A 24939-nucleotide genomic window follows, 5' to 3' on the forward strand; every position below is an offset into this window, starting at 1 on the left:
GCACTCCTTCATGTGTGAAGAGATGGACATTTGATGGGCTGAGAGCTCCTGTGGAGGACTTGGGGGCAGCCAGGCAAGGTATTTCTCAAGCTCCTCCACTCACCATTGTTTGTCTGCCTTCCTTTGTGCGTGTGGAGAACTTTTTATGGCATAACCTAACAGTGTGGAAGATTTTAAAAGAAACAAAAAAGTTACCTTGGTGCCCAGGAACCAACTGAAGGATGAAGAGCAAGGGATGATGTGGTCCAAGCCACCTGGGAAATGGCACTGCAGCCATTAAATGAACAATATCAGAGTTAGCCGTGATTTGTGTTATTTCATCAGAGATCAGCTCAGTATCAAAGGCAGTTGAGTGACAGAAGGAAACTGGAGAAAAGAAACCATTATCAGTTCGATTTGCTTCACTGGAAGTTACTGTCTCTTCAACTAATACCTGTCATTTTGTAACCACACCGAGGCACTCACTAATTTTTTCATTATTGGAAGAAGATGAGATGACTTCCTTTTTACTTTGGGAAATCACTAGAGAGATAGACATGCTGAATCTGATACCCAAAGATACCTGCAGTCTTGGTTGGTTTGGGTCTTTCTCCTGAAGATAATGCTCTCTGTTGCACTGCAATCAAAACCATGCTTATAGCTTTTGATTGTGCTGAGAACTTAACTCTGTGACTGTGTCTGGGGAGCACAAAGAGGAGGGTGGGTAGAGTATACCCTTCTATGACTAATTTTTGTTCTCTTGCTGCCACCTTGAGAGTGTTCGGGCTCAATTAACTTGGAAAACAGCTGTTCTGTGCTTACATGAAATGCATAGATTCTTCAGATCTACTGCACCACAGCAGAGTAGCTGTGGGGACAGGCTGGATATTGGGTGCAGATTTTCCATCTGCAGTTACTGAGAAATGAGTCTGAGGGTCCATCAGATATTCTATGTTCTGACAGTCATTCAGATATTTTCAGTTTCTTCTTTATGAAGATATCAACTGGCAACTGGTCTGAGCTGAGACAGTCCTTACGCACATAATCCCACAGATTTCATCTGAATCTATTTTAAGAACACATCACTGAATTAAATTTGAGCAGGAGAGCTCACCTACATATTTTAACAGACACAGCACACACCACATACAGTTTCTCATCAGTCACTTTTCATAGCGCTGGAGACCTCGGCCGTTTAGCAGCGAGGAGCTGCTTCTCCCTAAGCTTGGGTCCAAAGTCCTTGATTCAAGGGGGAATTGTTTTGGGCAGTGGGTAGTCCAGACCCATCAGTTCCAAGTCCATCCAGCAGGGGTCAAAGCGCACTCACAGCTGCCAGCTGATACAGCGTGTCTGGTCCTGAACCAGTGTTATACCTTCCTATTTCTTCAGGACTGCTGTGGGAGCGGGGAAAGAGGTATTTTACACACGAGAAAATATGCTCCATCTACGAAGAGTGTCAAAAGAGCTTCGCATCACTTCTAATTATGCGATGTTTCTTGATCTGCACTGAACAGCACTTTAGTGTGGGTTTGAGCAGATACAGCTTAGTATGCTGAATTGGCATGAATAAACAGGATATGTAGATGAGAGGTGATTGAATGAAAATTATTGAGCGGAACAAGCGACTTTCAATCTTTTATAAGGTCTCCAATTCACTCTCATCCTTGTGAGCTGAATGTAAGCGTTATTAAAGGCTTATGAAGCCAGAATTTTACTGCATAGTGCATGAAAAGTATGCTCTAGTCCCTTATTTTATCATCAAAAAGGAAGAGCTGATGGTATAGGATTTGGGGAGTGAACGGACTGGGGCTGGGAGCACAGAGGGGATGTAATTTAAGGCAGAGCTGCTGCGAGCGAGAGCCGAGGCAGCGCTCCGGGGGCAGACGTGGGCAGGGGGCAGCAGGGCTGCCCTCAGGGCACAGCGGCCCCGCTCCCGGGCACGCTGAAATCCTCCACTGCCCCAAAGCAGACTGAAATCACTTAGATCGAGCACTCTAAGAAAAAGGTGCGTAAGGGGAAAATGCCAGCACAGCAGCTCTCCCCACCGGGGTCGGTGCTTTCACCCTGCTCGCAGAAGCACTCCGGTTTCGGAAATCGCCGTGGTGCCTGGCTGCTGAGGGGAAGGTCCTGCTGAAACACCCCAAGAAATGGCGGCATGTGTATTTTGTGCCACTAATTAAACAGAAAAGCACTCACAGCGGCTTCCTGAACAAACAGATGACTGCAACCTCTGTTATCACGGCCCATATCTTTACTCAAACAGGGGCGTATGTTCACACTTCTCGGGTTGCCTATCACCAGGTAAAATGAAATACTGATCATTATCCCTCAGGCAGCTCGTCAAGTCAAGCCGACCCTTCCTGCGTGGGCTTCGTATGAAGCAGCCAGAGTCCGCTGTGGAGCCGCAGCCCGGAGCAGTGCCCGCTGACGGCCGGCCCGGAGCTGGCGCGGCCCGCGGGCAGGGGCGCGGCCCCAGCCGGGCACACCCGGGGGTGCCGCAGGTGACACGAGCAGAGGGCGGGCCGGGCAGGAGGAGCCGCCCCGCTCGCAGGAACGGGCGCCGGCATTGGCCCGGGGCGGCGGGACGGGCTCGGCCTCGCCCGCGTCGCCGCCTCCCTCCCTGCCCTCAGACAAGCGGGGCGGAGGCGCGGGACAGCGGCTGGCTGCCCGCCGGGAGCGCGGAGCCGGCGCTGTTCGGGAAGGAAGGGGGAGCCGCGGAGGGGACGGAAGGAGAGGTGAGGCTGGCCTAGAAAGGGCTCAGGGGGTGGGAAAGAGAGGGTCTTGTTAATGGAGTGACTCGGAGTTAAAAAGGGGCGGAGAAGCCACCCGTGCCCGCAGTGCTGGGGCAGCGTGAGAGCGAGCCGCTGCTGCCCACCTTCGCCTGCTCCGCAGCGCTTGGCCGCGCTCGGCTGGCAGGGCCCGCTCACCTGAGGACGGCTCAGCGCTCACAGGTGTCTCGCCGGCCCGGCCCCGGCTGCTGAGGCCGCAAGCGAGTGGCGCTTTGCCAGAGCCTTTCCTCAGGACCGCTCTTGAGAGCCCCGTGCCCGGGGAGCCGAGCGCCCGGACATCCCCGCTACTGCTGCCTCCGTCCGGGGTGAGAGCTGTCAGAACTGCCCTGGAGTCTGCTGGAATGGGAGGTCTCTCTGTTTCAAAATAAGGTGCTTAGATCTCAACTGAGAGATGTTAATGAACTTTGCGTAAATAGTAAACACTTTTCTCAAAACAATGAATTAGTCGCATCATCTACGCTGTCTCTGCAATGACTTGCAGGATCGGACCTGGCCCTAAAGTCTAACGCAGCCAGTTGTGTCTTTCCTGTGTGAGCAGAAGAATCTGCTTAGAGGATTGCTAGGATGAAGGTCACTTAAATCTGGGGACAGAACTGGCGAATGACAAGTAATCTTGAACTTTTTCAGAAAGTGTAAGGGGAAGAGTTACAACATGTTGTGGTGATGTGTGTCCCCCACACTCATTCACAACATATGCTTAACAGGATGTTGTGAGAACAAACTTGATTTTATTAGCTAAAAGAACTGATCAAAGTGTTGCACCAAAACATTTGCGTGTTTACACACAGATTGAAGCTCTTGGTGATGGATTGTTCAAATGACTAATGAATCAAAGCACTTTATATAAAGTTGTATACAGCAACAATGCAGCTTTCCAGTTATTAGTTCTTAATTACTATTAGTCGTTATTGTCTCTTTCCCAAACCGTTCTTAACAAGCACATATACAAGTGGTGGTAAACCTGGAGTATATATACAGTACCCTGGAGCTGGTACCCTGTATTTAGCACTGACGACTGTGCAGCTTGATGGTTTGTTTCAGTTGCAGGAGTCACAGTAAAGTGCTTGAGAGCTCCTTGGCAAGAGAAGCTGGAATCAAAGTGAGTTTTTTGTGATTTTTCATAAATTACCGTCCTTTTTTTCCCTAATTGTTAATGTATTGTTCACCTTGCTTCCTCCCTTGAAGAAAAGGGGGTGATCTCAGATGATGTAGTTCATATTATTTGAGGGAATAAGCTCACCATAGTATTGTTAGGCATCCTTCATATATGTTTTGCAGGATTATTCTGGTTCCATCAGACATATCTCCTTTTCGTTCTGCAATCTCATTTAATTTCACCTGACATCTTTCCTGACCACTCTACGTACTTTGCTCTTATCTTGCAGATTTTACATATCTTTGTATTATTTGCATATGCTCTCCTGTGCCCTATTTGGGCAAGTGTACTGCAAGGCTCTGTTCATTTGCAGTTGTGTGTTGTTCATGTATACTAAGTTATAAAATACTGTTAATACTGTTGCTGTGTTACAAAATGCTTATACACTGCTACCAGTTACCATACTTAGTGCGTTTATGTCTAGGTCTAAGGAAGGAAATAATAAGCATCTTAGTCTGCTTCTACCTTATGTGTGCTGCCATTCCCTGCTTTGGTTGTAAGGCACGTTTTTTAATTTCTTGAAGCTGTCATTGGACCTGACTCTTGTTAAACAAATTTTGTTCCAGCATTTCTTGCATCCCAAAATAATGTATTATCAGTTTCACTGTCAGACTTTTAAAATTCAGTGAAATAGGTCTTTATGTTCTTGTTTTCTAATTCTGACAAAGGCCAGAGTAAACAAAACTTCCCTGCCCCCAAAGATGGAAAAAAAATCACAGAAAAGTAAATTTGTCATTTCCTTTAAGAGCCAGTGGTTTAGAATACTGGATAGCACTCCATGAGTGCTCTGTTTCTGCTGGGTAGAGATCATGTGCAGGTATTCTCTGGAGTAAACTCCTATTAGGAGATGCTTGCCAGATTCCCAAGTGAAAATGCTACTTCAGTTTAGTACTTGGAGAAAATCTTTGATAGTTGCATCTGGAAAAGAGGCTTAACCAGGAAAGCTGTTGAATGAAGTTAAAGAAATCACTTCTTTTCCACTCTATATTGTTTCCTGTGTTCATGACAGAAAGGGATATAACAGACTTAAATCAAAAATCTAATAAGAAAACATTATTTACAAGGAAATATAAAGATAATTTGTAGTCTCTCATAGGAAAAAATGTTTAAATTTCTTTTTATTTAATTAAAAGAGACACTCCTATCCTTTGGAAGTCACTCTTTAGTCAAGAGTGACTTGTTTTAAACCATAGTAAAGAATTTTTTTCTCTGCACAGAAAGTGCTCTTCACCTGGGATGGATGGCTGCTAAAAGTAGTAGGTACCCTTCTGGTGCTTGAAGTCCATCACCTGTTGCATTTAAAGACAGGTTATTTAGGTTCATCAGAAGTCAATTTAAAGAGGCTCCATAGTTTGATCTTCCAATTCCAAAAGACTTTTGCCAAAATGTGTGTGTCAAACCAGTGATGTAGCATTTGCTGGATTGGCAGTCTCCAGTCTTTTAACTTATTTGGGCATAACTTGAGAGTGACAGCTGATTTTGGCAGACTTATTCACAATTCATTCTTGTGGTAGGGAGTCATTCCAATTCATCAGGGTAAAGAAACTGGCTATGTTGGATTCTTACTTCATATTGTAAGTTTTCCTTGCTATATGTAATTTGGCTCTGCTTATTGCAGAGTGGCAAAGGGAAGAGATATAATGTATGTGTGAAGAGGAGGAAAAGAATACCTCTTCCCCTTCTTTATTTTATAGCTCCTTTTCTGGATGATAATGCCTGACTGGTTTTGACCTGAAACCCACTAAGTATCCCATGCCTATACATTAAATTAATGAGCAATTTAACAATTTGTTGCCCAGAGAGGCAAGGGTCTCCCCATCCCTGAAAGTGTTCTAGGCCAGGCTGGATGTGGCTCTGAGTAAGCTGGATTAGAGGAAGGTGTCCCTGTCCATAGCACAGGGGTTGGATCTAGATGGTCTTTAAGGTCTCTTCCTAACCAAACCATGTTATGATACCATTTTCTGGCCTAGCATCTTGGTATGTTCCTTTTTCTCAGCATTATATATCTTCTGAAAGTATTTTTTTCTATTTGTCTATCCCAGACAGGGAAACTTTGCATTTCATCTCTCTCTAAATGTGTCTGAGTATAAACAAAAAGAAAGGTAAGAAGAAAGGGAATGTTTAACTGTGGAGTAATTAGCACAACAATATGCTAGATTCACTGAAAAATGTTTTTATTCTACAAATTCCTCAAACAATATTGGTAACTTCTGTGTGAAATCTCCTGCTTGGTGTCTGATTCTGGCTGACTGATAAACTGATAGATTTAGCTCTGTACAGGCTGGATGGACTACAGTCAGACTATGTGATCTCAGCCATGTTGCTGGAGCTCCAGAACTAGATCAGTGTATCTGAGAATGCCTGGGTCAGAAATGGTTTCTACACCATTAGCCTGGAGATGTTAAGATCTGCCACCATGCTTTCCTTCTCTAATGAATTGAAATGGCTAATGTGATTTAAAAATAGAATTTAAAAATAGAGCACCTGTTATGAAAAATTAAGGGTGAGGTCCAAAAACTCTCTGTAATTGCACATGTAGCACTGTAAGCAAAAGGTATGTATTTTACTCCTAGGCAGAACTCCAACAAGCAGAAGTAGCAAGCCCTTAACCTTCTATTCTGGTCCTGCCCATAGAACTTGTCTTTTAATCCTGGGATAGCTTATGTTAGTGTAAATATTATTAATTTTACCTTGCATTACAGCAATGATGTTACTTCTCTGGAGGTTAAGAGACTTGGATTAAAATTGAATAAATACCCTCAGGTTACTGTCCTGTTCCCTCTGCTCTATTAGAACTAGACTGCTCTATAGCCAGGAATGCAGGTCTGTCTGGATGAGGATGGAAGTTAGGAGAGACCTTGATTTTTAATTTTTTTTTTGTAATGGCCTGATTGAGAAAAGATGTACCTTGCTTCCTGTTTCTGCCTGCAAGGTTGTGGCATCACTTTAATAATGATTGTGTGAGCTTTAATCCTTGGTAGTTCAGGCCTAGGAGAGATGAAGAGAGAACCAAGCAAACCCTTCAGAGATTATCATGTATTTTGGTGAACAAGGAGATGTGCATTTGAATCTTCTTGGGTTAAGTGGTCATGGCGGCTCTGGATTTGGCTGCTTCCTGGGTATGCATCTGTACCTATTGGGCAAGTGAGCTAACACCTTGCATAGCTATGTTCTTAAAGAATGAGCCACTCCTGCAAAACTAAATACCTTTTCAGGGACAGGCCTTATACTCCAAAGCCCAGCCTCACAAACTCTGAACTCCTTATTTAGCTGCCTGTGTATGAGAAACAATTCCTGTCACAGTCTCGTGCTCCTTCTTTCCTATTCCTGGGCTATTCAGCAGCATTTGTAGGGCAAATCCTTCTCACTCAGTGCGAACTGACACCTCACCTCATCCAGTGCAACTGAAGGCTGCTCCAGAAACTGTTCCCTGCTTCTCATGGGTAGCAGTTTGGTTTAGTTCTTGCCATGGCCTTTTACCTTCCTTGCACCATTGCACACCTTGTTTTCCAGTGTCAGAGTTCTCTGCTTGCATCTAGCCATAAGTGTTCAGGGAAACTGGTACCAGTCATGGAGAAGACAATTTTGCATGATACAGCCCAGCCCCGCAGTACAAATAATCTCGTGAGTGAAGTTTTCATGGCTGATAGACTTCCTGTTATTTTTGCAATTTAAAAGCAATATTACGGAGGGCTAACATTGCTGCTGGCTGGTTTCAACTGAGCCAGAATGATCCCAATAGCAGACAAAATTTTCATGTTATGGGGCTGTCTATTAAAACATTATACTTGGGAGGACAAGTTATTTTCCTCTCAACAGGGAGCTGTTGTGAGCTTTAAAAATGTATCTATTAAAAAAAGGATAACAACAAAACCCCAATAACCCTGAAATAAAAACTTAATTGCAGAGTTTAAGTTAATTTTGGTGACTGAGAAGAGACTTGATTCTGACTGGTCTATGTGCAGACTCCATGCTACCTATTTTAAACCATTTTGATGCCAACTTTTTAAACCATTTTGATTTTTTAACTTACCTGTAAACTTTGATGTAGTGGTTTTTTTTGCAGCTCAATTGTTTCTGTGGCTGCAGGACTCCTAAAGGATATTTTCTTTCCTCTAGCACTTGATTTGTTCTGGCAATTGTGTGAGGCCCTGTTTTCAAGTAGGTGTGTGCGCTAGTTACGGTAGCAAGGACCCGATTAATTGATGCCAACTTTCTTAGTATCCTTGAGATTATGTAATTTTTTAGGTAGGTAATTTAACCTTCAAAACTTGCACGAATGAGTGTCTAAGGTGAGTGGTTAGTCAGTCATCCTGAGAAAGGACAGACAAAAGGCTTGTGCTGTTGCTGGCTCTTTGTCCACAGCAGTAATCAATTAAATAGAGCTGTAGTTAAGAGAACAAGGCTAATAGCGGAAAAGCAGGGAGGTTGTGGTGACAAATTAGAGTGGTTCAGGTGAGTTACGGATTCTTTTGATTCCCACAGGTACTTGGCTATGTACTTAATTGTCTGAGAGTTATGGAGTGCCTTTTGCAATGTTCTGTGTGATCCCAAATTTCTGTTGAACTGCAGGCAAAGGTGCTGTGGGGAAGTTTAGATCGGTGGCCTCTATCAGGGAAAACAAACATGATGTACAATGTTGCTATCTTGACTAGGAAATTTTATGCTTAATATGTACCACAAAGCTGTATTGTGCACCCTCCTACAGAGGCATTGTGCTACTACCTGTGCATTGGGTTTTGACAGTGCTTTAGAGAAGATCCAAGTGATGCATGCAAGGGGCAACCTGTTAACCCACAGGTTCCAGTTTTACAGCAGTAGTGGGGGGAAATCAGTTTGTCAGTAATTGTGGCTGTCCTTGCTCAACTAGCTCATCACCTCGACTCAAATGAGGAGTAAGAGTGGGATTCTCAAAGTCACAAGGATGCAGCAAGATACTGACTAATGGATTTCCATAATGAGATTAAAATCATCTGAGAAGTCATGTCCATGGACTTTGAAATAAAACTTTGAAACGATTTCTTCAGAAACTGTATGCTCCAGTCTTCCAGTTGGTGTTCAGGACTGGAACTGCTCTACAAACTGTCTTATGGTCAGCTCAATTTAGCATTAATCTAAGTATTTTAATCCAAATCCTTGTCTACTCTTTGTAACGTACATTTCTTCTCATCAGTGCTGCTAGCCACTTAATAAGCCCTTTTGTTGGATTGTCTGCACCAGCAAAGAGTCAGAACTACCCAGTCACTGTAAACTGCAGCTCAGTTCTTTTCACATAAGAAAGAGCATCTTAACAAAGTGCAGGAAGTGTGTCACTTCCCAGTAGCCATTGATAGGAAATACTTGTTAGTTAGTCACACTGTTTTGCACGCTTCCATTCTCCAATAGTACAACTCCTAAAATAAAATAGAATCCTGGCTAAAATATAGCCAATGCTTGCTGGAGAGCAAGGAAGGCGGATAGAGGTCAGATAGCTCCCATAAAGTCTCCAGTATCTAAACTTGTCAAGGCCTCTACTTTGGCCTTTTTTAAAAAAATTTTTTTTAAACTTTATTTAAGGGATTCCTAGTACATAAGAAATGTTTTTATTTGTCCTGCATCAGTGCAGTGTTCATTAGCCTAATCCAGGTAATGCTAAATTCCAAATTAGAATTATTTAATTTTTTTAAAGAATGGGCCCATGAAAGAAAAGGAAAGGGATTTGACAGCTCCTGGTTATAGATGAATGTTCTCTATGGGACAGTACATGTGGGAGAAATAGGTGTGTTCTTCATTCTGCAGTAAAAGTTTATGAGAAGGGAATGGAGGTCCTGTTGTCTCATTGTCATTGTTATCTTCCATGCCGAATATGTCTGTTTAAGATGGCAAGTCTCCAGAAGAAGGAAAGAACTTCTTTCCCATAAAATGAGAAGGTGCTCACGGCTTCTTAACAAAACCTCCTTAAGAAATTAATCAGTTAGTTAGTTGCATTATGAGTTTCAGGGGTGCTTGTTGCTGGGATTTTTTTTGGGAGGGAGAGGTGGGGCAATGTTTTCTCTTATTCTTGTGTAACTTCTTTGCTAGAATTTGAATCTGTCTTGTATTTATGTTGGAAAAACATTCAGAAACAGATAGCCATTAAATAGAGAAATGTATCATTTATGTAGGGTCAGGAGATGCGTCCCACCAAGCAGTTGATTTGCTTCTGATCTGTCTAAAGGTTTTAGTATTTTGCTTAAATCTGTTTTCAAATAAGTTATAGAAACAGTCCCTCAGACTGAACCCTGCCTGAGTTTAATGCCAGTGTTGACATGAAGAATGAGAAAGTGGCAATAGGAGTTTGAGTCCTGTGAGCCTCACACTTCTGCTGTCTAAATGGAGATGAGAATAATTGTTACACAACTGACAGTGCTCTGCCTTCAGAGATCTACAGGACTGAGTCACCTTCCTTATTATATTTCAAGCCCATTATGCTGAGAAGATATTATTTGTTTTGTAATTCTTGATGAAAAGAATTAGCTTGAAGAATGAAGTTCTTTCAACTGAACTGTTACTAATTCAAGCAGTGTGCCCACTGAGATTAAACCAGCCAAGTACAAAGGGTACAATGTGGAAGGAAATATAACTAGATTTGAAAATATGCTGATGTTAGTATCAATAACTTGGTGGAATTTCTGTAATTTTGAAGATTCTACAAATTACATATTTTTAGTAGATTTGTACTTACTGCAATGTGAAATAAATGGCATGACATCTACAGTTGGTCTGACGGTGGTCACAGGGAGAAGGAATGTTTAGGTGTGTTTTCCTGAGGCTTCTCTTCAATTTGAGACTCTTTCTCCAGAGACCACATCCTCTTAATACCTTTGGCCTAATGGTTTTACACCATAACAGGTATATTGACATTCTTAGGCAGTGCTGCCAATATCCAAGTCCTGTGAAAGAAATGGCAAGCTGCCATATGTGATTAGAGGGATTAGGCCACAACCAAAGCAAATTATTCTTTTCTGTTCCAATATTAAGTTGTTAACTTTTATCCTCTTTGTTGTTAACTCTTCTTCAGAGTAAATTGCCTTTATAGTCTTCAAAATGATGAAGGTCTTAATGTCTTATCAAATAAGAATAAAATTAAACCACTGGCACAGTCATGTGGATGAACAAATCAGATGTTCTAGGAGAAAATGAGAATTTTTCTGGAGTGCTTGTGTTACTCCAGCTGAACTTCTTCCTCTTTCAGCTGGTTGAACATCCTTATATAAGGCTTTCAGTGAAATTATCTTGAGACTACAAGTACTTTACAGGTTAAAAACAGCAAGGATTATTTTGAATCTGTTGAGTAAGAGTAAGGTGTGAGTAAGACTTGTGTGTAACTTTTAATATTTTCCCCTTTGTGGCTATTTGGAGCAATTATCTGGTCCTACTCTTTCCCTTAACCACGTTTTAAGGAATACTGCACAAGAGAACAAGTAGGCTTATTATTGCAATAAAATGAAGTATTGCTGTATTAAGGCAAACTGAAACTGCTCTTAAAATAGATATCCCTCACTTCTGCAAAAGTCCTTGTTCTACCAACACTCTTCACAACTAGCTAGATAAGAACCTCCCTACTTCCCATTGACTAAACATACATGTAAGCAAACACTCTTCTCTACATTAATCTCTGACACTGTTGGAAATATGATATGCTGTGTATACTCTGCAATTTTGAAAATATTCTGATAGCACCTCTTGTAAGAGCAGCTGGATTGGCTGCAGATATGCCTATCTTACTGGGCGATCTTTTCCTTTTGCCCCTTCAGGAACAAATTACAAAAGGCTTTCTTGTGCTTGTTTCAAATTCTTGTCCTGATCATTGAAGGCAACAGCTTCTAAAACTCCCATGAATTGTGACTTAAGTCCCTCTTCAAAGTTAATAGCTTTTCTTTCTCCACTGCTCAAACTGAAATCCACAATCCTCTGATCTTCCCAGCAAATATGTTCATGACCGTTTGTGCTTGTGCCAACACTGGTGTTTAGCTTTATTAGCTGTTCTGCCTTCATGGGATTTGCCTCATGTATTTACAGAAAAATTATCTCTAAGCCTAGGCTGGTGCTGAGTTACCTATGACTGTACTGCTTAAATATCACTGGAGAATGAAATATATTCAGGAGACTGATTTGTTTGTTGTTGCTGCAAAGTTGTAGCTTGTGGGGCTTGCAGTCAGAGGTACCGTTACTGCCTAATGTCGCTTCCCAGCGCCATAGGGGCCAGTTCTCCAAGGCTTTTATTGCTCTCAGTATTCTTCTTGGCTTTCCTGCTTCAAAATAAAGGTTTATTATTTCCTGAGCATGGGTGTAGGCCAAACTTGATTACTTTTGAGGACGAGTTCCTCTGCACATGCAAATTGTTGTAGTGCACAATTGCATTTATCTGTCTCCCTCAGCTTCCTGTTGCCTTATGTGTGGACTTCCAACTCATCCTAGTTGCTAGTGCTGGTATGTTCTAGCAATGGAGAAATATAGTTAGAAAAATGTGTAGCTTTCAAGTACATAAATCCAAACCCTCTTATTTTTAGGAGCCAGTAGGTTACTTGTAAGTGAATGCTTTCTGGGATGAAGATGTGTGCAGATAGCAGTCACTGATCAGCCAGGCCTACAGGGTAAGTTGTTCAGTTGAAGGAGTTGGCACAAAGAGCTGTGTGAAGGAGCCAGAAGTGAAGGATTTGCTGTCACCTTCTTCCTTTTGTTAGAAGGCATTGGCTGCAAGACAGCTTCTCTGGATCAAAGCTTTAGCAACTTAGGTCTATCTACAAGGAGCACTTGAAAAGTAGTTTTGCAATGTAGATTTAGGATATTATGAGGTGTCTACATGCAAAAGGAGATCTTTTTGGTTTGAATGGAATAGCTGACTCTGGGGTTTTGTTGTTTGTTTTCTGGCTGTTGGTAAACAGTGTCAGCCATGCAAAGTATTCCACCCTTTTCCTTGCCTCCCTCATTGCATCCCATAGGTATACACTGAGTAAAAACTTGGAAACCTGAATTATTATTATTGTACTACCTCTTAATATAATATCCCATAGTATTTGGAATACAGTATTCAAATTAATGTTCCCCTTTTGCATTTGTGGGAAAGCAGTGTGTGGAGGTAAGCAGAGCCCTCTGTAGGGTTAATGAGTTTGTAGACAAAGTTATCTGTCTTTTGTGGTTCCTATTTTAGAAAAATGTGAATTCTGACTTAGAGCAATTGAGGTGTACAGCTGCTTGAGAGGTTCTGAGAAATTTTACAAGATAAAATTTTTGGATGAGTACCTGGCCTAAACCACTTGGAAAGCAGCTTAAGAGTGTGTGTGAGCAAAACTACATTTTGAGTTGCCATTCTGTTTCTTTAATTGCAAAAACATAGAAGCTTTCATACATGAGTTGGATACAACATAGTTTTAGATCCCTGTTTATTACTGGGAGTCTTCAGAAAAGGGAATTTTTTTGTGTGGTTTTACCTGAATTTAATGTTTAAGAAAAAAATCATGCCAAATATGCCATGACTCATAAATGTTAGTATATAGCAGATGAGAGCCCTACTTTGGAAATCAGTCAATGTGGTATCAATTTCCATCATTTAATCAGTTTCATAAGGATCTTTTAGTCTTATTTGAAACTTAAGTCAGAAAATTTTCCTGACAAAAAACCCATTGTCATTGAACTTGCAGTGGAACCAAACAAACTGTTCAAACCTCTCAGTTCTTCCTGACATGTATAGGCATTTTTAAGAGGAAGAAAATATCAAAAGAAATAAAAATAATTGAGGCTGGGGTGGTGTTAGAGTGAATTGAACAGGGGGAAGACATTGGGTTTTTTTCTTCAATTTTATTTTAAAATTAAGTTTTATAACAGGTTCTATACTCTAAGCTAGCAGTTTTTACCATCTGTGTTTGGAATCAATGCTGATAATCTTTAGCAGAAAGCCAGCCTTGCAGAAACTTGTGTCAGACAATCTGATACACGCACACAGGTTTTCTTGTTTATGAAGAACTGTGGAATCATGGGTGAAGAGCCTGCCAGGGTGGGTGGTATCTTGGTATCTCACCTCTGATTGAAAACAAAGTGGGGGTGTAACCCTGGCTGAAGAAACTGCTCTATAGAATGATGGTATCTGGGAGGTTTAGTAGCAGTGCTACTTGCTATGAGCTCTCATAGCCTGTTTGGATCTGTCCTTGAAAACTGTCGTTCAGGCAGGGAGGACTGAAACTCTATTTCCACTGATTTTATTGATTTGAGTGCTGAGAGACATCAGTGAAGTCTGCAGGTTTTGTAAATACTGTCAAAGTATTTCCTTTAGATTTTTTAATTCCTATAATAAGATAATATAACAAAAAAGACCAAGGATGTAGTAAGATATTATTCCCTGCAACAGCTTTCTTATACACTTGACTGTTCTTGGGGAAGAAACAAAGCAAAATCTTTGATTATTCCATTTCACAGGTGTCCAGGGTTTGTAATTGCAACATGAGCTTCTGTATCTGTTGGCTGGGCACTTGCCATTCAACCAGCATCCAGGGCTTTAGATTAGCAGTGTGGGTGCTGCTTACTGTGTCAGATGATGTAGAAAGTTTTCACATTACAGTAGAAACCAGTATCAATACCAGCTCCTAAGCTGAAAGAGTCCTGTTGTAAATACTCAACAAATTTAGGATTGTTATATTTGTTGGTAGTCCTATATAGTAAACACTTTTCACTTTTGCCTAATTATAAACCCATAATTTTCTAAATGCAAATGAAGTTACACATGGCAGGTTGAGATGCTGTTGTATCAACCTCATACAACAAAATCACAATGAGAATCATAGAGAAAAATATGGCAGCCAAACAAAAACATGCAGAAGGTTGTTGGGCACTGGAGCTGTTGGGGTGAAAATCAGTAATGTGGCTACAGCTCACTAACAACTCTAAAAGAAATGCTGTTATTTTCAGAAAGAGCTTCCCTTTGAGTCCTGCCAGTGTCAATATGTTGTTTTAATGGCCTGGTTGTGCTCTTGTGGCCAGGGGAGCAAATGCAGTGACTCGTTGCATGATTGTGGTGCTCAGTAGCTCGATATGAGGTCAGCATCCTGTCAGCACATGACAGTGGCAGTCTGCTAGGGCCAAAGGAGGACACCCACAACCCTGAAGGGCTGTGATGGAGCTGCCTGGTACAGAGACATATCCAGTGAGAATATCTGCTACTTTTCTCTCTCTCACCAGGTTTGGCACTAGGCTTGCTTCTGGGCCTTAAATTTGAGCTATTTATTTATTTTTTCTCAGGCTTTGACATCCACATCTCTGTAATCCTGAGGCACTAAGATACCCTACCACAGACGTAATTAACTTCTCCCCATGCCACTCTCTCTTTTCCTTTAAGGGGTTTTTTTAGAGAGGTTTTTGTCTTTGACAGTTGGAATTATCTCTAAGTGCATAGTCCTCTTAAACCATGGCCTATGAAACAGAGACAAAGGAGTATTTCAAATTACTACTTGTAAATGCAGTTTGGCTTGTATAAAGCAGTGAGGTTCATGTTACCACATGATTTGTAATTACACATACTCAATATGATTATGTATAAATTATTTCACATTTATTCCATATAGTCTGTAGGATAGTGATTTTGCCTTTTTTTTTTCTTTAAATCATTGTGATAAGTACTCTTTACTTATGGGACGGGGGTGGTTATCTCCCCTTTCCTTCAAATTGTTCTCTAACTGTAAGGGTGATTTAGAATATACTTGTATAATACAAGTATACCAATTGTATGACACTCATTTCTGTGTTTTAGGGTGTGAGTTTTCATGTTGGGGAGGAAGATATTTTCATGGCCACCTTGTTCAAGAGACCTGTAAAGCAGGTTTGACTCGAAGTGACCATTTGAACTTCATAAAGTCATTTAATCATACTGAAAAACTTGTTTCTTTTAATTAAAAATTCATACATAATCTACTTCCTTGATCCCTGATATTGCAACTTGTTCTTCCTTGTCTCTTTTTCAGGGAATGTTTTGTTTGTTCTCTAACACTGGATATGCTGGGTCAATGAACTGTTACTCCAGGAAGCAGAGCTGAGAGGACAAACTGAGAAGACATTATTGAGATGACAAGCAGGAATGCAACACTTCCCCAGAAGACTCTTATCTAGGGAAACATGCAAGAAAGCAGCCTGTAAACCAGTGACTGTAACCTGGTCAAGGTTTGTCAGTGCCTGCTGAAAACAACATCTAGAACTTTAAAGCAGGCTACAAGACGACTGTCCTCAGCAGGATCCAGGATCTTCCCAGACACTTTACCAGCCCTACACACAGAACAAGATGATTGACCTAAGCTTCCTAACAGAGGAGGAACAAGAGGCAATAATGAAGGTGCTGCAACGGGATGCAGAGCTTAAAAGAACTGAAGAAGAGAGAGTCAGGTAAGGGATCTAGCACCCTGCTTGTCCTAGGAAGACCTGCACAGTTCCTGTACTGTGTTTCTCAGCTGTAGATTAAAACTGTTGCTGCTGAGGGCCCCATATTCCTCAGTATATGTGGTTTGGAGATTTTTTTTACTCTGGACTAGATTTACCGTAGTCTCTGGATGAAATACCTTTGCCACACAAATGATTTATTACTGTCCAAAATTGTTTTGGACCTTTGCAATTCCCTAAGGGGCCAGGAGCACCCTGTGCACACCTGCCTGGATACGCATCTGCCTTGGTTTCATCAGAAGAGGATTCAGTTTGCAAATGTCAAAACCACTGCAGACTGGACTAAAGCATAGTAAATGAGGGACTTGGCTCAAAAGGAGTGCAAGCACCCCAACAAACAAAAATATGGTTGCAGCAGATATGTCTGAATGCTGAAGTTATGGAGCTGCAATATATTAGAGCTATTAGAAGAAGTACCAGCACTATGCCCCCCCCACTGCCAAGAAAAGTCTTTGCAATCCATAGATAAAGTAGAAAATTGCTCCTTAATTTCTTTGTGGTGTCATAGATGGAGCAATGTGTTGTTATTCTGGAGTGTTTTATGTGCTGGGAGGTTTTACTGTAGCTACTATTAGGGTGACTGCCATGACTAGAAGTGCATGCATGGAAAGTAGTGTTTCTCAGATGACTGAGAAAGCTGTCGATCCACACAGGTATAAATAGCAGTCAAATAGTTGCTTCAGCTGATATAGATACCTGCCTGCTCAAGAGTGAGGATTTTGGTAGGCACTGGTTTTCTTTTTCTAGTGTGAAGGAAATTATCCATTAAAGGTACAAAATTAATATGTAGACAAATAATGAAAAATGGAGCCTGAGGTGCTGAAAATTCCAGGTGCTATAACAGAAACAAATTTTTACAGGCCTCAATGAAGGCAGGATTTTCTGTCACTGATTTGGTAATCTTCTCTAAGATTCCTTCTTGTTGTGATGTTCCTTATGAAGTAATGTATTTTCAAATTAAATGTTTTGAAATTATTCCAACCACAATGCATCTCTGATGCTTCTTGGCTACTGAGAAAGATTTTTTGATAAATGTCCTTGGTTTAGGCATACCCTATGTCCTACGAAGGAGACATTCCTTTTGCTGAGTATGCTTCTACAGCCCTGATGCTCTTTTATCAGCACGTGGTCAGCATTTTGCTGAGTTATTCTACTTGCTTCTTTTAAGAGCAATAAAGTGTAGACCAGTAGCTTCTCCTTGTTAAAAAGACTTTTCCTCTCAAAGCATTTGCTTTGCTGGAGGTAAAATTATTACAGGCGCTGTTCCAAGTTCCTGCCCCCATCTCAGTGCACCCTAAGTAAACATTTTCACCACACAGTCTTGTCTTCTGCTTCAAAAAGCAGTAAACTGATTTTGCTGTAACAGAGTAGGCATTTTATTTACTGAAGGTAGAAACCCACTGTTTTTAGTTTTGAAATGTTACATCAATGCCAGGTCTGAAAGCATTCAGAGTAAGTAATTGTAGATGAGAGTTTGAAAACAGCATCTAGGGAGAGGAACCCTTCTTGGAACAGAAATTCATAAAAACCCACTCTCAGTAGTGGTCTGAAAGGACTGTCAGCAAGTATTTTTGTCCCTGTAGCTTTACTTTTGCCATTTATAATTCTAGTTCAAGAGGGTGTGGTGGAAAATTCAAGAGACTGCAGGTTGTAGCAGCTTGTAATCAGCATATTTGCTGCTACAACAAAATGTTTCTTTTGGTTTCTAAATATTATAACTTCTGAGAAGCTGGAAGCTTACATATTAAATAGATTTTTCTGCTTAATTGTGGCACATAGAGATGCTTTTCATATTTTATATATTAAAGCACTACTTGAATTTTATCTCCAGCCAAGGAGATATTGTTGTTTGGATTCTATGACCTTGCACAGCTGGAAGATTCCAAGAGCTGGGATCAACTGTTGTTGTTCAAACATCAGACAACTTGTTATTTATATGTGTATATAATGGAAGTCTTTCAGTGTGAAATTTTTCCCTTCCAGAAGAAATTCTGAGGTTTGAAGTGTGTTCTAATAATCTGTGCCATGTTCTTGGAGCATGGACAAATTGGTAACATGACAAAATCCTCTTTGAGCCACTTCCTAGTGGAATTTTACAAATCACCTGATGGAGTCTCTTCCCTGCTAGCAGCTCCTCGTATTGCTAATCTAATAAAACTGCTCTGATTAGGCTGGCCCATGCATCCTCCTTAAGGTAGTCTGCTTTAATTCTTGGTTTGTTGAGGGCTGTAATAGGTGTTTCCCCATCTTGTGTCTCCTTTTATGTTGGTCTGGATAAGCATGATTACTTTTAGGTACAGCACTGCTTTGGAAGCAGCATGCCTGCTTCATCCTTCACCTCTGCTGAGGTTTGTCTCAAAGGAAAGAAGATATTGATGTTCTCATTGGCAAAAGGGTGATGAAGAAATCTCAGATGACAGGAGGGTGTGATGCATGGAAAGCAAAAGACATTGTATGCTTTCTTATTCTTAGTGCAAGGAGGTGTCTGTCTTTTCTTTCTTACCCTAGGAGCTGCAGCAGGTCACTTAATGGCAGTGTTGCTGTGGATGGGACAAAGGCATAAAACAAGTCAGGTGCCAGCTTGTCAAGACTAGAAGTGTTTTTTCAGCATATTACTAACTTAATTATTTTGATTTTTGTTGTCATCCTTCCTGCCCAGGAATATCTGATATGCCCTTCTCCAGCACTGAACAAATGAGTGGGCTATGTATATAACTGAATGTCCTGGCAGTAGCTTCAACATAACCCTAACCCCTTCTACAGATGCAGAGCTCAGAATTGACAACTCTGAGCCCTTTGTGAAGACAGTAACATGAGCAGAAATAGATCTGTCTTCAAGTTGTGGAGTGTGGTTGGGTGACTCTTCTGTGGTTTGAATAGCTGGCCCCTGGCACCAGTGAGTCTAAGGCAGAAAGCTGTTGTGGTCACCTTTGGGGCAGGGTTCCCTGCTGTGGTGATGAGCCATTCCCAGCAGAACCTCCTAGCAGTGCTTTTGTGGGCTGTGCATGGGATTGTTTGCTCCCTGTGTAAACTGAAGGAGGTTAATGATAGGGGAAATTCTGATGTGGAGTGTTTGTGTGGTGGGTGGGGACTGCTGTGTGCCAAACCCCTTTGACACATTAATTGGTGTGGCATTGCAAAAAGAGAGAAAGCTGCAGGGGTCTAGTTCTACTGGGAGTGTGTAGCTGTTGAAAGCCCATTGTAAATGTTGTTTTGACTCTGGCTAGTTCTAATAATTATCCTCTCCAGTTACTTTTCAAGGCAGTTTTCCTTATATTGTTGACTATCAGAAGGAAGGCTCTTTTATGAGGTGGAATATATTTAAGGTATCACAGAGAGGTTCATATTGGCATTGGGGATACCATTGCTACTGTAATGTGAAAATAACTGACATCACAATACATACTTAAAATTGTCATAAAATATATTTTTGTTACTTGAAAGTGTTTTGAGAGTGTTTAACAGAGGCAAAGAGGTTCTTGGTTTACCTATTGTGGCAGAAAAAGATAAGCTGCTGTCTTCTGGATGAATTTCCTGTAGTGGACTCTGCTTAGCACCACATATGATTTTCCAAATTCAGTGACTGTTCAGGAAGTGGATCAATTTTATTCTCTAGCAGAATGTTCGTGTCATTATTTATCTGTTTTAACAAAGTCAACTGACACAAGAACAAAGATGGGGAGAATGGTCCCAGCCCACTTTGTGAAATGCCAGTAAGAAAAACAGGACTGTTTTCATCTTGATCAGGTGAGATAACTGGGCTTAAGGAAGAGCCCTAACTTACTGATCTTGGTAAGAGATACAGCATTGGACTACACTGAGAAATGAGCTGATACCTTTTCTTCCCAGTATTGGTTACTATTTTCTCTACTAATAGCAGCTAAATTGTTTGATGGGATGACGACTGGGACTACTAGTGAAGCAGGGGAGATGGGACTTATTCTGTATGGTAGAAGAATGTACTGAAGGGGAAAAGTGGATGCTAATAATAATTTTTAACCTTTATATTGTATACTCCCTCTGTAAGCAAGGTTTTCCCTACAGTTCAAAAACTTTCTTGGTAAGACTTATCATGTTTGTACCTGACATTGTGTTGTATTATTAAGCACCAAACTGAAACCTTTGTCTTCAGATTAAATTAGTCTTGATTTGTAGTTCACCTGAAATCCTAAATGCAACCTTTTCTTTCGCACAGCAGGAAAGATGTCCTTGCTGTTAGTGTGAAGCAAGCTATGATACAGACGCCTCTGCTCACTTATATTTGCTTGTATGTGTCTTTTGGTGGGGCTTATTTTATGCTTTATATGCCTACTTCTAAAGTCTGTGAAGAGCTGGGGGCTCTGTGTGAGCAGAACCTGCCAGTTACATATTTTCTAGCAACATTTCCATCCCTTGTTCAGATTGTCTTGTGCTGCTGTCCAGGCAGGCTGTAATACCAAAGGTATTAGAGGACAGCTGTGCCTTCATTGTGAGGGTTGGGTTGGTTGCTTTGGTTTGGTTCTTCCCTGGCAGGTTTACTTGGGTTGCATCAGAAGAGGGAGGGGAGGCCATTGGGGAGTCTACATGCAAATCCTTTAAAATAAGCAGAGAAACTAAACAGTGTAAGGCTGTTCTAATAATGAAACAATTGGAAGATACCAGAAGCTGCTAATGCTGGCAGACCTTGAAGACTCCTGCCTCCTGTAGCAAGACTCAAGAGTGTTAATACTGATTTCCTGAATGGAATAAAGTTAAGCTTCTATATACTAAGAAATGCTTTAACAAATTCACATATTCATTGTGTCTGCCTAGGGAGTGTCTAATTACTTGATCTCTATAATTCATGGCTTGTAAAAGGAAGTTCACTTCAAATTTGACAGTGCAATTACTAATAGGAGAGTAAGTCTGAGTGCTAAGTGCAGGTCACATAATAGAAAGCTACATAGATGTGAAGGACTCTATCTGTGGTGCAGAATATATGCACAGTTTAAATGAAATGGGGGGAATATGTGCCAGTCTGATGCCCCATGTGTGGCCATCTGCTCAGAGAGAAATGTACAGCAGAGTCAATGTGGTCAGTGTGTTTCACAGCCGCTTGTTCAGCATAAACATTGGGATCATAATTTTGGTTCCAAATTCTGATGGAGACCATATTTCAGTGGGCAGCAGAGCTTTGTTTTCTATTTTTTCTCTCCAAAATCAGTTGACTTCTGTTATCTCTGAGCATGTAACTCATTCATTCTGATGCTCCAGGCTTGGATGAGTTTGTGTCCCCTCTGACTTTAGAGAGAATGTCAAGTCTGTCTAGTCATGAAGACTTGTGCTGACTACAGTCTTAGTCAGTTCTCCAAGGACCCGAAAGCGAGATCATACCTTAGATTTATTCATCAGGGTATTGTAGTAGATTTAACACACAGACTTCTGAATAAGCATAAAATAGAAGAACATGCATTACTACAAAAAGAATTGGCTTGCTTTTTCATGTATCCAGCTACAACTAACTATCAGAAATCTTGCTGTCTAGAGAGACCCCAAAGGCAAGAATTAGAGGTGTTGCTTATGAGGAATTGAGGTGACAAGGATGAAGAGAGGTTGCATAACCTCATAGGTCTGCTTTGTTTTTTCTAGTATAGCCCTCAAACAGTTTGAAATTATATTACTCTATTGTTTAAACCAATTAAATAGCAACTGATGGGGTTTTTTGTTTGTTTTTAGGGTTTTGTAAAATCATGTGCAGCTACCATGCAAAAGAAGCTTACTTGGAATTTGGGACTGCCCACTACAAATATTTTGGGTGTAGTTCTCTAACAAATGTCAGAACAGACTTTTTTCCTATACCTTATATAGATATTTGCAGACTAAAGAGACATGCTCATAGAAGGTGGAATGCTTAAACAAATACTGTTTTGTCCTGTGAACTTTTTGTAGTTGTTTCCTACTCTCAAAGAATAAAAAAGAAAAAAACATCAGCTGGTCTGGCATTTATAATGCTTGGTCTAATATAATTTTACTCCTGTTCTTGCATGAGTGATACTACAAAAAGTTTGTCTTGTCTGTGTTCAGAAAGTCACCAGAACTTAAATTCTTTGTCTTTGTTGGTTTGTGATTTGTTGTTATGTTTGCAGCAAGTAGAATTGAGATAAAATTACAGTAATTTCATGACCATAAGGCACACTGGATTATAAGGCACACCTCTGGGAGTTGGCAAATTTCGCAACTTCATACAGTATATAAGGCACACTGGACTATAAGGTGCACTTTTTTTTTGCCGCTAAGATTTGTGCCACGCGCAACAAAGTAACTAATTAGTAATGGAATCCCATGATTGTGGAGTTTACTGGCAGGTGCTCAATTTGAAAACATTTTTCACAGATTGGTGTAGCCTTTAAATGCAGCCCCAAACGCCCTCCCTGTGCATGGGCCCCGGCACTCCTGCCTGCCCCCGGATGGTGAGGCGGGGCTCGGGGCAGCTGCAGCTTGCGGCTGTCACGGTTCGGGGCAGCCATGGCTCACACTTTGGGGTTGCTGCAGTTCAGGGCAGCTCAGAGCAGCCACGGCTCGTGGCGGCTTGGGGCTGCCCGTGGTTCAGGGTGGCTGGGCGCCGCCCGCGGCTCGGGGCGGCTTGGGGCACCTCAGGGCCACCCTTGGCTCGGGACTGTCCGCAGCTCAGGGCAGTGCAGGGCTGCCCGTTCCCTCTCTCCCCACGTGGCTCCTGCTGGCTGTGGCTGCCCACTCCCACCCCTCCTCACGGCTCGGCTCATGGCTCGTACTTCCAGGTTGGCAAATTCCGCAACTTTGTACCTCATATAAGGCACACCAGACTATAAGGCGCACTTCCGGGTTTGGACCAAAATTTTAGTCAAAAGGCTGCGCCTTATAGTCATGAAATTACTGTAATCAAAATTCTCCTTCCTGTTAACTTCTCCACTTATTTGGTATTCCATTTGCAGAAGGGAGGTTTTGGAAGTTAATTTGTAGATAAGATGTGGTAATATCAGAATTTTTAAAGGCTTTATTGGACTCCAGGGTGCCTTATCCATATGTTCAGATTAGGGTGTGTGGGACAATAATTAATCTGTCTTTGAGGCAAGCACAGACCTTGATCCAAGTCCTCCTTCATTCATCATGAGGAGCCCCAGAATATGCTGGTACCACTCAGATTCTCCTGTCTGAAAAGCTCAGTTTAAGCTGTCAATTGGAGTATAAGGCAATCAAATAAGGTATTAAGGTGTCAGTAGTCACACCTTGCAAATTCTGTGGTGACTTGTAATGTAGACTATGAATAAGGCAGGTGCAGGGTAAGGAATTGATACAGTTAGGCGGTGTAGAAGAAAAGTTTTAGATACAGGTATGTATTGCTAGATACTCTGTTTTCAAAAACAGGGATGAGTTGTTATGTCTTTGCTCATGCAATGACCTACTATAGTACGTAGCTTACGAAGCAAAGGATAAACCATTCTGGATTTGGTGATAAGAAGGTTGACAGGGACTGATCATATCAGAGCAGATTTCCTGCCTTATAGTGATACCATATGATCTTGCCCCTTGTCAGATGTTTCAGAGGTGGAGAGGAACAACCCAATTAATCCATACATAGATTTTCTGTTTGCCTGCACAGTGGTGGACAGTTGGTTTGTGTTCCTGTTCAGTGCAATCTGCATGTACTTACTGCCTTAGGGGAGATGAAAAATTTTCCATGTTGCAATAAAACGTTTCACCTTGACATACTGGAAACATCATATTAAATAATGAGAACTCAGTCCAAAATTCTCTTTTAAATTTCCTTTTAACTATGTACCTTTAATTTCTTGAATTTAAAGTTCCTAGAAGAGAAATGGGCACTAGCTTCATTTTAACTTTGGGCTGTTTCCCCTTGAAAAACTGCAGCATAAGCTAACTGGCATTTTAACAGAGCACAGAGGGACTCTAGAATACGAACTTGAACCATAAAGCTCTTGCTGCATTTTCTCCTAATTGCAATCCTGGCAACGGAGCCTGCAATCTAATTCTTATTCTGGATGTCTACTAGTTCTTTGATCACCAAGAGAAAAATTTGATGGCAGCTTGGTCAGCCTCTTTGTTAACTGGGGAGCTGGCATAGAATCAGTTGTTGCCTTCTAGTTATGTTGTGGTTTGTTGCGAGGCTGATGTAGCTGAGGAAAACCATGGCTGCAGTCTGATTCTCCACAGTTCCTTTCAAGGCAAACCGCAGTCTATGTCTAATTCCTAGCAGTCAAACAGGCCCACATAGTGCAAGCAGTTTGATGTTACTATTAAGACCTCCTCCTAGCAAATCTTGTGAATTCGAGTAACATTGTAAAATTTCCCATTTGTTGCAGAAAAAGCATTACAAGTCTATGATATAATGGTGAACACAGGAGGCTTAAAAACTTTTTTGTTGTCAAGACCTAGAGCTAATTGTCTTTCTGATCATGGAAATCTGTTTCTTTACTTGTAGCTGGAGAATGCCTAGAAATAGCTTTAATACTTACATTACTCTTAGTTCCTCAGGGAAAAAAAAAAGAAGAAAAGGACTGACAGGCTAAACTAACCTCTCTTGAAAAGGTGAGTAAGCCAAGCTTATTTCAAGGGAAG

At 41.3% G+C, this 24939-nt stretch overlaps 1 protein-coding gene across 7 annotated transcripts in view; it reads left to right on the forward strand.

The window, feature by feature from the left end:
* Positions 1-2620: 2620 nt before the first annotated feature.
* The window catches only part of SYTL2 (synaptotagmin like 2), a 59147-nt gene continuing 36828 nt past the window's right edge, over positions 2621-24939 (forward strand). For 5 of the 7 annotated variants that reach the window (XM_033052311.1, XM_033052317.1, XM_033052315.1 and 2 more), the window contains exons 1-2: positions 2621-2714; positions 15897-16311. In XM_033052311.1, coding sequence (XP_032908202.1) covers positions 16211-16311 — 101 coding nt within the window. In that variant the 5' untranslated portion in view covers positions 2621-2714; positions 15897-16210. Of the gene's footprint in view, positions 2715-3809; positions 3868-15896; positions 16312-24939 lie in introns of all 7 variants that reach the window. The other 2 variants (XM_033052313.1, XM_033052314.1) reach the window with 2 other exon arrangements.

This window comes from Catharus ustulatus, chromosome 2, assembly GCF_009819885.2.
Source record: "Catharus ustulatus isolate bCatUst1 chromosome 2, bCatUst1.pri.v2, whole genome shotgun sequence".
Classification (NCBI taxonomy): domain Eukaryota; kingdom Metazoa; phylum Chordata; class Aves; order Passeriformes; family Turdidae; genus Catharus; species Catharus ustulatus.